This window comes from Harpegnathos saltator, unplaced genomic scaffold (genome assembly GCF_003227715.2).
Source record: "Harpegnathos saltator strain DR-91 unplaced genomic scaffold, Hsal_v8.6 scaffold381, whole genome shotgun sequence".
Taxonomy (NCBI): Eukaryota; Metazoa; Arthropoda; class Insecta; order Hymenoptera; family Formicidae; genus Harpegnathos; species Harpegnathos saltator.
In genome coordinates, this window is record NW_020230185.1 from 1459982 (window position 1) to 1475044 (window position 15063).

Here is a 15063-nt window from a genome sequence, read left to right on the forward strand (position 1 = left end):
AGAATCGTTCTCGCTTCTGTCCTTGATTTACATTTAAATTGCAAGATGTTTGCCAATTGATATTGTCGCAAATATTTCGTCGGGCGGTAAACATGAGGCGAATAACAATAAATCAAACCGGGAAGGATGACGAGTTAAGAATCAAGTCCTCCGTTCCTCCGAGGAGAACTTGTCAATATTTATTTCGGCGGACAGCTTGTTCTCGCAGCTAGAGTCATGTATACTCGTGACATTTTAGAGCGACAGGGACAGCGAGATGGAAAAGAGCCACTCGGACGTGGACAACGTTACCGACGCGGCCTCATCTACGATGGCCAGCAGCGCATCGCTGACGGCGACGGCGACGACAGTCGCGAGCACGTCAGCTGCGGCAACGACGAGTGCGCTGGCGGCGACGTCGTCGGCAGCGGCCGCGACAACGACGAACGAAATAACGACGATGATGGCAACGACAACGACAACGACGGCAGCGGCAGCGGCAGCGGCGGCGGCGGCGGCGGCGGCGACGGTGGCGGTGTCAACAACGGCAACGGCGATGCTGACGGTAATCGCGCCGGCAACGACAGCCGCGACGTCCACGGCGGCGATGTCCAGCGTGACGAGGAAAGCGTTCGCCGGTAGTTTCCACCATCACAACCAAGAGTACGACTCCGCGACCACCGCGACTACAAGCTCGCCCGAGCCGGAAGAGTACACGTACGAGGGCGCCATTCGCGGTTACGTGTCACGGGTGTCGCAAAATATCCCGAGGAGGTCCCTGAGCGGCATCGACTCGAAGCTCGAGGCCGCTTCGAAGTCGTCGGTGAACGGCCCGAAGACGACGAGCCTGAACGACGACAGCAAGTCCCCGCTGTCGGTGGTAAAGGTGGACATACTGAAGAGGCGCGAGGTGTTCGAGAAGGCGTCGCAGAAGAGCAACGACAGCAAGGCGAACAACAGGCTGTCCGGCGACTTCACCGGCACCAAGTCGATCAAGGAACGGCTGTCGAGCCTCGAGAAGCAGAAGCAGAACGAGGCGGAGAACGGCGACAAAGGCAGCGGTAAGTCGACGCTCAACCGACTATCCGGCGACATGAGCTCGATCCGGGAGAGGCTCACCCACCTGGAGAAGCAAGCTTCGGAGCGAGAGAGCAAGAGCTCCGTTCACCGCAAGCTCAGCACGGAGGATTTGGAGACGGTGAGGCCTCTGAGGGAAAGGCTGTCCACCCTGGAGAAGTACAGCAGCAGCGACGAGTCGTCGGTGCCGACCACAACGAACGACAGCCGGCATAACGGCGAGCTCACCGCCAGGACGATCAAGGATCGCCTCAGCGCTCTGGACGCCGCCCGGAGCAAGGACTCGACGGAGAAACGGCAAGCCGCCAGCAACAAGCACGCCGCGCTCTGCTTCCGAGACCAGGAGAACAGGATCGACACGTCGACTCCCAGCGAGAGGAGCTCGTCGCCGGACTCGGAGTACCGCGTGCCTCGCGCCATCTTCCACAGGAGCTTAGACTCCCTGGACGCTGACGCGTCCAGCGGACCCGACACCTTCGAGCGCGTGCAGAGCCTCGAGGAACTCGACTACAGCCGGCGGTATCCCGCCTCGTCGTCGTCCGCCGAGCTCCTCAACGACACAGACCGCGAGGACTCGGGCATCCACACCGCGGACGTCAGCTGCTCGGTCAGCCAGGCGGACGAGCCGATCGACGAGGAGATCGTGCACACCAGCAGCATCGTCGAGCGACGGGAGACCGCGAGCGAAGACAGAGTCAAACCCGCGGCTGTCCAGGAGAACGCGTCAGCGCCAGCGAGCGGCGCCACGACGCTCGAGGCGTCGAGCGACAGCACGACAACGACTCACCAGTTCGCCAGTCATCGGGAGGCAGTAGCGGTGAACAAGGTAGGTCAAGTCAGGTGCCGGGTAGGAGCGCTCACGTCGGTTCTAATCGCCGGCGAGGGGATAAACACGCCAAGTTGACGAGACCGTGAAAACGCGGCTCTGTGCATGAACTCGCGCACTGGAGCTTCGGGAGCTGCCGCTCTCTTCAAGTATGAGGTGCGCAGACAGACGCAGCTCGTAAGTCGCAACTTTTGTGCAAACGATGGCACGGTAAAGGCGCAGTCACGAACTCGGTAACTTGGCTCGGGTTTCTCAACCTGCAAGTGCAACCTCGAGATTCCACTGACTGACACACCTCTTCTAGTACCTGGCCCCGCACACTTGCTGTGCTCTCTCTCTCTCTCTCTCTTTCTCTCTCTCTATCTATCTATCTTCTTCCTCTCTATCTGTCCTTCCTTCTCCCTTCTTCTCTTTTGGCTGTGGGTCTTGGACAACTACAAACTGGATCATAACTCTCTGATTCTGTAGGGTACCGCTGACACCTCTGGGGAACTATCGACTAACAAATCACAGCCGCAGACGCACGTAGAGACCACTACTAATTCTAATACACTTCGTTCGCATACCTCCGTGCCTCGCGCGACTGCCCACCTGAGTCCCAAAGTACCTCAGCGAGAAAGCGCCGCCCCCGACGATCTCGCGAAAGCGCGCGCCTTCGGCAAGGACGCGGCCGAGCTCAAAGCAGAGTCGGACCCGAGCCCCAGCGAGTCCGTAGTGTCGGCCAGCCTGAAGCTCTCGATCGAGCAGGCGCGATCAAAGTTCGTCGGCCCGGCGAAGCGACAGAATCCGCCCAAGGAGCAGTTCCAGCCACCTTCGGACCTTGGCATCGCGGAGACTTACCAGTTGTCCTTCCCCGCCGTGAGAGCGACGATCGGGCCCAGCCCGGAGTCCCCGGCCTCCAAGCCCGCGCCCTCCCGCGCGGCGTCCAAGATCCCTACCCCGCTGTCTCGGAAGGGCGCCAAGTCTTCGCCGACGAGCTCCGACTCCGCTTTGACCTCGTCGCCCGGCCCGTCCGCCGGCGGCCTCAAAGCCTCGCCGGCGAAGTCGCATCCGGCGAGCAGCAAACCAGCCTCGACGACGAGTCAGGCTGCCTGCTCGCTGCCGAGCTACGTCGAGTCCCCGCAGACGGAAGCGCTCGCCACGTCGGCATCGAGAATCCCGTCAGCGAGCGCGCGATGCCATGAGGAACCGACGCTGCCGGTCGCCGCGACGGAACGACGTCGGACCGTGGTGGAGGTGTGCGAGAAGGTGGTGGTACCTCAGGGCAAGGCACCGACGACGCCGCCGGTGACGCCGTTCATCACGGTGAACCGCGTCAACGAGAAGCAGACGAGCGAGGTTAGGCACGATCAGCAGCAGCAGCAAGTCGGCAACGCCTCGAAAAAGTCCTAAACACGCGCCAGGGCCTTTTCGACTCGTGTCAAGTAAACACGTCATTGTCCTCCTTTGGTCAGCCTCTAGATAAGCCGTGCTAGATCTTGTATATAAGACAAAGAGATTACATCTCGGGCCACGCGGACTCGTAGGGCGCGCGAGAGAGAGAGAGAGAGAGAGAGAGAGAGAGAGAGAGAGAGAGAGAGAGAGAGAGAGAGAGAGAAAGAGAGGGAGGGAGGGAGAGGGAGGATCTCACATGAGCAGTCGTGTCGTCTTCAAGACTGATAGCTTCCATGTAACGTCGCCCCAAGTGTCGCCCGAGCCGGTAGGCTAATCTCTGAACGCGACTCGCGACTTCTCGTTCAACCCGTGCGACATCAGTTGTCGCCGAGGCGATCGCGCGCGCTCGTTCGCGGCTTTCGCTGGAGAACGTTTACATTTCTGCGAGAGTCATCCAGTTCCGCTCCCCCGGTCCTCCGAGCAGCGGCTTACCGCGAGGATCAGCGACGAGGCTCCACGTCCTTTGCGCGCTTGCTTGGGAGCGCGGTACGTATTACGTAAACGTAAGAGAGAGAGAGAAAGGCTACGTCATCGGCCGATCATGTATATAGACGCGCGACGTGCAGGTGCGGAAGATACATAAGATAATCTCTCCGGCACACCGTGTAGAGTTAGATCGGATTAGACGCGGAAACTATACCGTGTAACGGCTACTACACTCTCTAACGGCATAGCGAGACCTGTGTGTGTGTGTGTGTGTGTGTAATAAAGTTTACAATTACGCCGCCGACTGATGCGCGCGACGGCAGCGGGCGCTTTCAACACTGCCGATTATTAGGCGCGCGACGCCATCTTGGATAAACGAGGTACACTCGCTCGCCGGCTTCGACAACGTCTCGAGGACTGACTTTCATCGCGGCTCGATCGGCTTCGTCCACGTCCACGTCGAAAGTTGCGGTCTCTCTCTCTCTCTCTCTCTCTCTCTCTCTCTCTCTCTCTCTCTTTTTCTCTTCTTCCTTCTGCTCGCCGTCGGTGAAGGCACGGGAGAACGCTCGAGCGAGCCGGGATGAAGTTTCACTGACGTTGCTGAAATCGCTCGTAAGGGAGAACAAACTCATTGTGATAACGCTGTTCAGTCGCTCCTCGTCTTACCGTAAATCGCCGAATGTCACGTATTTTAGGTCGCGGAGGCTCCGCGGCTCGATGGAGAGCTTACGTGTCGATGTGAGGGAAGAAATATCGCGGCCGAAAACTCGGGCGAACGCTCGAGTTGCACTCGTAACGGTCTTTTGTAGCGGCTTCAAAGGGTCTCGTCGACGCACTCGACGAGCGCGATTACGACTGATTGTCACGGATTGTAGCGGTCGATAAAGAGAAAACGAGCAACGATGAAATATAAGCATACACTGGCCAGCGAAATCCGCCATGTCGTGTTTCCTTCTTCTCACACGCGTCCGACTGCCAGGCTCTCGGAGGCTTCTCCCAGACTTGGTGCACACAGGATTCTCAGAAAGCTCCTTGACACTGTCGTCCTGGTCCCCAGCAGCTGAAATCTCTTTCGCTGTCGCGTGGAAGGTCTACCTGGTCGGTTGGGGAAAACCGACAGATTTGCTCGCCGAGTCGCACGGTCGACAATTTTGCAATTTTTCGTGCTCGGTGTCGCGACGTCAGTTGACAGGATTGGGAAGTAACTCGTTACTTGTAACGAAGCATAGACGTATAATATCTGGATCGCGCGGTCTCAAAGTCTCCCATTGCTAGAATGCGTCAGAAATTAGAAAGAGATAGTCGCTGTTCGGGCACCATTCTGTCTTTCTCTAAAGACGCGTGGTAGGATGAAGAAGCCTTTGGTGGGGAACGAAAAAAGAAGAAAGAAGAAGAGGGGAGTGGAACGATACAAGTAATCCCCGCTCCAAACATTATCAGACGAAGACAGAATGATACCCCAAATGCTCTCTCTCTCTCTCTTTCTAATATTTGACGACTTTTCGGCCGAATGCGCGGTCTAATTATTATACGTCTATGTAACGAAGTTACAGTTTTTTTTTTTTTTGTTGGTAACTTAACTTCATTCCGTTTTTTTCCATCTATAACTGTAACTTAACTTATTTGCATTTGTTTGATAACTGGTAACTGATTTAATAGTTACTTTATATATTTCAAACTTGAATTCCTGACAGACCAGCGCGATAACGCGACACTTGATATTCAAGAAGCATACAATTATTCTGGCTGCATTTGGAAAAACGCGCTATTGCGTCATCTATCTTTATCGTTCATTAGATGTAAAACAAGGATAAAATGATGCAACAGCGCTGATCGTCTCCTCTCCGAACGCAACCTGTATTTCTTTCAAAAAAATTGTACGCCTAGAAATTGGACATTTCCGTCGTACGTCGCCAGTTCTTATTTGTTAACATAACCTGCGTTCAGTGTAAAGTGCGCTGCGTGGTTTCAGTTATATAAAAAATTCAAGCAATGGATAAAACATCTCAATCTTCGGAGAAGGATTATAAAGTGCCATGGCCAGCATATGCAGAAATATTTGAGTTACAGCAAAAATTTGAAAACGAGAACAACTAAGCATTTCTCTGCAAAATTTGCGCCGGCGAAAAAATTATTCATGCAAGTAGAACTTTAACTGCAAATTTAAAAAAAATATACGAGTATGAGTCTTTATTTATAAAATATCAATATCTTTTTTAATGGAAAAATTGAATTTTGATATTAAGATTATTTTTAATATTTTTAATATTTATTATCCTCATCAAATTCATTCACTTTTTTATAATTGTTATTAATAGTCTTAAAAAATAAATATGAATTGCTTGTTTAAATTCATGAATCTAATTTGTAAAAATTATATACACTATGAGGAGTATGTAATAATCAACAAACTACTTTTACCTAAAATTGAAGGAATTTACATAATTATTGTAAAAAAGTAACTGAAAAGTAACGACTCCAAATAACTATAACTGTAATATGTTATTTTTTAAGGTCAGCATAACTTGTAACTATAACTAGTTACTTTTTCAGTGAAAAAAAACTATGACTGTAACTAGACACTTTTATAAGGTAACTTTCCCAAACCTGTCAGTTGGAACTTCGTAGAGATTCAAAATTGTCCGCAGATTGAGTACTCGATTCGTCAGTTCGTGACAGAGAACGCGACGGAAACGCGCTTCGCGGGATTATCGTAAGCTGGAATAAATTCCAGCGCGACGAATCAAACGACGGAGGCGCCTTATCGGCGCCAAAGTCTCGACGCGGTTCGCGCGTCGAAGTTAACAGGCCGCGCAAATATGCGCTTTTAGCGACAGCCGCGTATGTCCAAAGTGCGAAAGATATGTCGTCCTCGTGACGCGGCGAGTCGCGGAGGTCAGTCGCAGTGCTACTCGATCGCCGCTAAAGAGCTCGTAGCGGCCGCGATAAAAAGTCTCATGAGCCGCCGCCGACGATATTTCCATCAACGGTCACAGTCGCTCGCTCCTCTCGGCGCGGACCGCGATCGCTTTCTTCTTTCCCCATGTCTCGTCCTCGATGCGCCGAAGAGGTAAGACGTCACTTATACTTGATTGCATCGAGCAAGCAGTGATTTGCCTGAATGATTGTGTGTCACTCCCAGAGAACGTATCGTCCCAGAGGACGGGCGGCTTTTTTCTCTTTCTTTTCACCTCTTTTCTTTTTTTTTCTTTTCTTCTTCCTCTAGTAGTAGACCCAGAGCGAGAGAATGACACTTCCACGAGACACGCATGGCTCTGTGTGTGGTTAGCACGTCGATTCACTCAAGGTCTATCTTCGAAGCGCTCCGCACACGGATACAGAAAGAAAGAAAAAGAAAACGAGTGGAGGCGCAAGAGGCAAAAAGTTATCCGAGGAGAAATTAATCTCCGATCATTCCAGATCGTAAAGCCGCGCTGAAGAGATTGCGACATCACGTGTGTGTGTGTGTGTGTGTGTGTGTGTGTGTGTGCATATCACGCGTGGCTACTCTCATAAATTACTCGCGACACTTGCGATGAAACGTAACATGCCGATAGCGTCGGCGTTGGTCCGCTCGTTAGCATCGTCCACGTTGCCTAGACGCAAGGTAGACCCTGATGATCACACCGCCTCCTCTTATCGGTCTCGGCTCCGCGATTAGACACGCCGCACGCACCTGCATTCCGCCCGGAGAGTTTGAGCCCCGATAACGCGTGCGCTAGATATCTCTCTTATCGCAGTCGCCGAAAAGCGCGCCTTATCGCGCCGTATGTACAGCAACGCTCATGCCTTAACCAGTCTGACATCACCTGAGATCACGGTTTCTAGTGGCTGTGCAATTTTCGAGGCGTGTGCACGACGACCGCTTGCGATGGGAAAGTGAACGTAGTCTCCTCCCTCGTTCTTTACTCGCCCCTGCATGCGATTTGCGAATATGACCCGTGAGGTAAGAGGCGCTACCGAACGGTTGCGTTGGCCAAGTTGGGACTTGTTCTTCCTTTCTTCTTCTTTTCTTTTTTTTATCTGCCCGTACAGTGTGTGTGTGTGTGTGTGTGTGTGTGTGTGTATGTGTGTGTGAAATCATACCGGCGAGAGCGTGATCGTGACTTGAATATTCATGCGCTTGTAGCTTTTGAGAAGCTGAAGAGACGCTCGCTGGCCGCTTTCGAGACGCGATTAGAGAAAACCCGAACGAGCTGCGGCAGTTGACGCTATTTGTACATAAAAGTGCGATAATTCCCTCCTCCGAGCGAGGCGCTGCTCTGCTTTGAAAGAGGTAGATCGTAGAGAAGTAAATTTCTCCCGAGCACGGCCGGGCCCGCTGGCGCGTCAACGTCCGGGAAATTAGATTGGCAATCTGTTCTGCGCTTTTTCAGCACTTAGAACTTGCGAATCGCTTGATTGGGAAATACGCTGTTACTCGCTCTCAGTCGTTTGTAGTTTTAGGACCGGCGACGGCAAAAGCGACGACAGCATTGAACGAGAACGCATGCGAACGCTCGGCTGTCGTGCTTTCTTAACAATCGCCAGGTTTCCTCTCGGTACTTCGCCAGTCACACACGTGATCGCGTCGCATCGATTGATGCGCCTCCCATCACGTGCAGCATTGTGTAAAGCACATTGATATGCGCGGATATACTTCGCGGAGTAATTTCGCTGATTACTCAAGTGACTACCAGCGGCCGACATGTGCGAGAATTTTGCAACGTCCTTAATCGTAGGTTTTTGGCAGCCGGTAGATTGCATGAGATTGGATGAATTCCCGCTTTGGAGAAACTTCAATGTCACTCCCGAGGCCGCTTCGGTCGATTAGTATCGCGCCTTTTCTCACGGAGACGCGCCAAGTCGCAGGGAAAAACGCGTTCGTAATCGAGCAGATCCGCGAGATTCCTCGGACGCGCAACATTACGCAACGTGCACACCGACCTGGTAAAATGCGCCCGCGTGTTCCCACGGCAAGAATCGCACAGCAGCGCGCAGGACGTTTTCTCAACATTTTTCACGCAACTTCTGTGACTGGGAAGAGATACCTCGTGACAATGGCGTCGCGATGCCGAAGCACACGCGCGTCATGTTATTCCGTTTGCTGATGCAACAACCTCCGCCTGAGCTGCAAGCGACTTTCGGGGAACGAGATTTCGCTCGAAGCTTCCGATCGAAGGCTGGCGCTTCGCTAAATTGTTTAACACGCTAATTTTGCCGGTCAATTTCTTAAGTTCTTTTTCATCGATCGAGTCCGGCATTGCTTCTGTTCTTCACGTTATTTAGTTGTGCAGGGTGTCTCATTTCAAACAAGTCAGGCGAAAACCTCGACAATTATGAAAGATAGCTGTATCATTTTGTTTCTTATAGATGGCACCATTTTCGAGATATTCACTGATCATTACTTTTCGTAAATGGAGAAATCCGCGTTACGAGATTGCTTGAATGGAAATAGAAATATAATTTTTTATTATATCATCTTTTTCTACCAAATTGAACCATTTTTCAATTTTAATCATTCTTGTCGGAAACATTTTTTTATTTGCCTAATATTCTTTGAGATATTTCAGGAAAACTTGGTAACTTTTTAGGATTTATTATTTTTTATTATATCGTCTTTTTCTACCAATTAATTTTAACAACTTTTATGTGATTTTTTTATTTGCCTAATATTTTTCAGATACTTCAGGAAAATTTGGTGACTTTTTCAAGATTTATTTTTTATTGTTTTTATTATTTTTTTTTTATATCATCTTTTTTTACCAATTAATTTTTACAATTCTTGCTTGAAACATTTTTTTTACTTGCCTAATATTTTTTTAGATATTTTGGTTTACAATATCTCGATAACCTACTCATTGAAAGAAAAAATGGCACTAGACTTTTTTTTTTACTCTATTTGGTCTTAAGAATATACTGTTGCAATTATGCCCTAACTTTTGTCAACTTATCGATCTTTGAAAATTTCAAAACCATCAAATTAACAAAAGTCAGAGCAACGCTCTGGTAACAATATATTCTCGAGGTCAAATGAAGCAAAAATATCTAGTACCACTTTTTCTTCCGACAAATATTTAGCGAAATATCGTAAGTTAAATATTGAAAAAGTTATCAAATTTTCCTTAAACATCTCAACAAATATTAGGCAAATAAAAAAATGTTTCAGACAAAAGTTGTGCAAATTAATTGGTAGAAGAAGATGATATGATAAAAAATTGGGGTTTCCATTTGAGAAAAGTAATGATGAATGAATATCTCGAAAGTGGCGCCATCTGCAAATAAAATGATACAGTTGTTTCATATCCCCCTCGAAACCATACAACTTTTGTCTGCAACGTTCCTTAGTATCTCTCATAGTTTTCGAGATTTTTGCCTGGCTGTAAAATGGGACACCCTGTATTACTTTTGTAAGTACGTAATTATCTTCGCGTCGACTTGACGTTACGAAAGATATTCCTGAGCGATCGGCTGGCCGAAACGCGAAACGGTCCGAGTGATCTCTAACGATCTTCTAACGATTATCAAATTCACGTTCGACCGGCGTCGCATCTGCTCGCGCGTCTCGAGGATCCCACATGACTGACTTCGATGAAACGACGAGAAGAATCGCGCGCGTCTCTCACAACAAGCGTCAGCAGCCGTCAGCCATCAGAATCTCGTGATAGGCGCGCAATCTGTCTTCTTCATCAAAAGCCATCATCCGCTTCGCGATCCTCGCGGGTTTGAGAAACTCTCTGCACCTTGGACGATCTCCAGCAATTTGCATAGAATGTGGCGTTGCAAAATTCGTGGCGGCGCGCGGTGCGAGACCGGCGCGGTCCGTGTTTTACGTGCTCTTTGTGCCTCGGCTACACCACGACTCGTCTCCTTAGGAACGGATCGTTATCGAGAAAGCGGACCAGGAGGAGGCAGCTGCGATCCGCCCGGCGGCCCCGGCAGTCGAGCACGAGCAGCACGAGCAGCGCGAGAAAACGGAAACGCCGATGAGCCTCGGCTTGCCCGCCGCCAGCACGAGGAAGTGCGTCGCCGACATCGACGTGCACGATGCGCCCGCAGTTGTCACATCGACGGCCAGTCGGCTGCCGGAGAGACCGACGAGCTTGAGCCTGGCCAAACAGGAAGTCAACTTGGCCAACGCGCTGAGCATCCCGAGCCCGGCCTCGCCGATTTCCAAACAGGTTGGTAGATCGCCCGGCGACATCTCCGGAGGTTGTCCGATCTCTCCGATAGATACGGAGAGAGAAGACCGGTAGCGGCGGAGAGAAGTGGAAGAGCCGGGTGAAGAAACGGATATCTTGAGAACGTGGACATCTCTGAGCGACACATCGCTCGGCTGTTTGTTGCAGATCCTGCCGCTCACCTTGTCTAACGACGAGGAGATCATCGCTGGCCAACCCTTCCTGCTGAGTCCGCTGACGAGCGTGGAGCCGCCCAAGGAGAAACCACCGCCGCCACCGGTGGACGTCAGCGACGATGAGAATCCTCCCCCGGAGCCGCTCAAGAGATTGAACTCTACTCGTAGGATCAAGAAAGAGCTGCGCACGAGGCGCTCGGATTTTCTCGGCATCGAGGGGGTAAGCACGAGAGCGGAATATGGCGCGGGATTCTTTTTACCGTCGGACGTGTTTCACTTGCGATTGAGGTTGACACCACCCGCTCGTCAGAGGAAATTGTTGCGAATTTATCGACATTTTGACGGAGAGGCCGATCGTACGCGACTTTTTTCTGCTGGCCGCTGTCGTCTTCTGAAGAGATATTTTTCGACCATACCAGTTTATAATTGCACTATCATATGAGATCTGGATGTACAGATTTGTGTTACGGTTTACAACAACGGTTTGCGTTTCCGATATTACATTACGGAGTGCTAAATTTCAAACGTAATGACCTTTGGAAATTTCAAAGTCATCGAGTTGACAAAAGTTGGGACACTGTCGCAATATTCTTGAGACCAAACGGAGCAAAAAAGTCCAGTAGCACTTTTTCCTCCGACCGAAATAGTTAGAATTTGCATTCAGCGACTTCAAAAACCCCCGAGTAACAAATTTCAAGAGAATTCGACTGAGTTTAAAAATTCCGTCCGCCATATTGAGTCAGCCATTTTGAATTTTGTATTTTTCACACCAGATTTGTATCCAGCGACCTCAAAAATCCTCAGATAATGATTTTGAAGTATACGTTATTACTTAAAATTTCATGTAAACGAATTTATTCTCTAAAAACAGTTTTGTTTAGCATATGCTTATTAATAATAAAGTACTTATTTGAAATGACTCAAAAAGTTGATGTATTAGTTAGAGGAACATTTTAGTAGTTTAACAATACCGAATATGCTAAAGAAATATGTGAAAAATTTAAATTACTGGAAAAACAAGCTTGGACGATAGGTGGCACTCTGGAAGGATTGCTATACAACAAAGGGTTAAATATCTAAAGAAATATTAGGTCGATAAAAAAATGTTTCGGACAAAAGTCGCTCAAATTAATCGGTAGAACAAGATGACATAATAGCGAATGAGAGTTTCCATTTAAGATTTTAAAGTTGACCTTTGACGTTCTTCATAACTGTTCTCAAGGTCAAATGAGTATCGAACTATTCGATGCATTTATTGAAACTCTACAACTTTGTTCTGAAACACCTTTGTCTGCCGCATTCAGTTTCCGAGGTGCTCGGCTTTATGTTACGCTCGAAATTTAACACCCGGTATAAGAGCTATATAAAACTAGACGTACAGATTTATGCACGCGGAGGATGTTTGGTTCAAAGACATCTTACAGACGTCCTACTTTTTCTTTTTAGATGCCTTTCAGACGCGCATGTTGGGTAGATACCGTTTAAGTGAACTTTCGAAATTTGCCGAACGGCGGCCGCCAATTCGAACTTCCGGTCCACTTTTGATCTTAGCGATTGCCTGCTCCCGTGATTCCCGCGTTGAATAAATTTGACTTTAAACGACAACACTTCCGTATTGACACAGCAGGTCAACGATGATGATCTCGAGCCTGTATTGACGCTGACCAAACCACCGGACATGGCGGCTATCCTTGCCGAGGAGAGACGCATTGAGCAACTTCATCGTCGTTCCTTCGACACGGACAGTAACTATGAGCAAGATTCGAGTCATGAGAGAGACTCCGGGGTCGAGTTGGGTCACGTCGAGGATTGGACGAAGCAGCCCGTCAGTCCTGACATGTCGCAGCACAGCAGACAGAGCAGCGAGCCCTTCGGCGCCAGCGTGACCTCCTCCGAGGAGGACGAGATCACCAAAAAGGAGCGGGAGATCATCGAGGTCCTCGAGAAGGAGGAGCAATGGCGCTACGGGGATAATCGCGAGTTCAACAGGTAGGAATAGTTTCCTGTTCCCTCCTTCCTCTCCCACCTCCTATAATCTCTTCTCAATTCGAAAGCCGTCCGTAAAATGTTCCCTAAATGATGATAAGAGAGAGCCTGATGGCCTCATGGCGGCCACAATCGATCGAATAACGCATAACGATGACGCGACAGTGACTTGGGCGAAAAACTGGCCCACAAGCTGCGCGAGCTCGAGGAGGAGAAGATGCAGCTGGAGAGGGAGCGCGCGCAGGAGGTGATCCTACGCTGCAACGAGGACGCGTTTCGCAAGCAGCGGGACGACAACGCGCGCAAGCAGCAGGAAGAGGCCCCGCACGAGCAGCAGCAGCAGCAGCAGCAGCAACAGCACGATGAGACGGCGAAACAGCGGGAGGCCCAAGCGGCGGCGCGTACGACCGAGGAGGAAGCCAAGTACGTCGGGGACCAGCGGAGAGACGAGCAGCTCGAGATGCAGTCGGAGCAGCTGAGGATGCAGAACGAGATCGAGGAGAAGGAGCGGAAAGTCGCCGATGCGTGTCGCAAGGAGGAGATGCGCATCCGGACGATGGAGAGTCAGATTCGCGAGCAAGAGGTGAGATTGGCCTCTCTCTCTCTCTCTCTCTCTCTCTCTCTCTCTCTCTCTCTCTCTCTCTCTCTCTCTCTCTCTCTCTCTCTCTCTCTCTCTCTCTCTCTCTCCCCCTCCCCCCTCTCTCTCTATCTCTATCTCTATCTCGGCTTTGTTTCTCGCGCGACGCTAACGAGGAAAGACGCGGCGGCGTTATGAGTAACGTAGATGTTGAGTCTTAAGCGAGAAGAGAAGAGAGAGAGACTCTCTCTCTCTCTCTCTCTCTCTCTCTCTCTCTCTCTCTCTCTCTCTCTCTCTCTCTCTCTCTCTTCCTCCTTTTCTCTTAGAGTCTCTCTGTCGGTTGTGCTGCTCGGGAAACTTGAGACTTGTGCACAGATTTCCTTCGGCGAAGCACGCCTTCTTAACCGATAGCTTTGGAGATGTCATCATCCTCCGGGCGATGTTATCTTCATTCCCGCGGCATCGTCTCGTTTATCCGATAGTTGTGTTTATCCAGCGCGGGGCATCACGCTCGTTCGTTCGTTCGTTCGTTGCAACAACGCCCGGAGGACTCGATCGGCTCTCTCGGTAGTGCGCTGCGAATCGGTTATACAACGTAGTGTAAATATTGATGGAGGGATCGTTGCTAATTATTCGCAGAACAAGGCACTGGTCGGTGATGGGTTGAGCGGCAACGAAGATGAGTTCCCTTCCGGGGTAAGGCAACAGTTTTCGTCACCTTCTTTTAGCTTAGGCTTATCTGCACTGAGTCTTTGCGTCACACAAAAGTACTCGCGTCGGGATATACTCTCTCCGTTCGCACTTCTTCGCTGCCTCTTTACATAGTCTCAGAGTGTCTCTCTGTCGGGTGTCTTGACTAATCTTGGAAAAGAGATCAGCGTCCTCGGCTCTCGATAGAATAATCTCTCCGCTCACTTAATAGTGTCTTGTGCAAATAGATTAACGACGCATTAGCTTTCGGCGTCTCTCGAATGTATGGCGCGCGTAGAGTGACGAGTAGGTGTAACGAAGAAGAGCCACTCGATTATAACATCACACACTTAACGTAACGTTCGCACACACACACGCTTAGGAGGTGCTACGGGTGGAGAGGGAGCTGCTGCAGCTGGAGCAGGAGGAGCTGAAGAGGCAACGCAGTAATTTAGCTTACCGCGAGCAGAAGCAGCTCCGGTTGGCGGAGCAGCTGCAGGAACAGTGGAAGTCCTTGCAGGACGTTGCGCAGAGCTCCATGAAGAGCACGCAACAGTACAAGTACCACGTGCCCACGGTGAATTATGGCTCGTCGATGCCGAACCTACAGTTTCAGGACACGCCAAGAAGAAGACCACCACCGCCGCCAATCCCGCTTACTAAACCACGTATGCTAGATCAAAGACAAAGAGACGTCACTATCAGGTAAATAAACTGCAGACAGAGAGGTTT

At 50.2% G+C, this 15063-nt stretch overlaps 1 protein-coding gene across 8 annotated transcripts in view; it reads left to right on the forward strand.

The window, feature by feature from the left end:
• The window catches only part of smash (smallish), an 88546-nt gene that overhangs the window by 68954 nt on the left and 4529 nt on the right, over positions 1 to 15063 (forward strand). For 4 of the 8 annotated variants that reach the window (XM_011156604.3, XM_025300740.1, XM_025300742.1 and 1 more), the window contains exons 5-12: positions 239 to 1882; positions 2351 to 3220; positions 10597 to 10902; positions 11071 to 11298; positions 12703 to 13067; positions 13230 to 13647; positions 14281 to 14337; positions 14714 to 15036. In XM_011156604.3, the coding sequence (XP_011154906.2) occupies positions 239 to 1882; positions 2351 to 3220; positions 10597 to 10902; positions 11071 to 11298; positions 12703 to 13067; positions 13230 to 13647; positions 14281 to 14337; positions 14714 to 15036 (4211 nt within the window). The remainder of the gene's footprint in view (positions 1 to 238; positions 1883 to 2350; positions 3221 to 10596; positions 10903 to 11070; positions 11299 to 12702; positions 13068 to 13229; positions 13648 to 14280; positions 14338 to 14713; positions 15037 to 15063) is intronic. The other 4 variants (XM_025300741.1, XM_025300746.1, XM_025300743.1 and 1 more) reach the window with 2 other exon arrangements.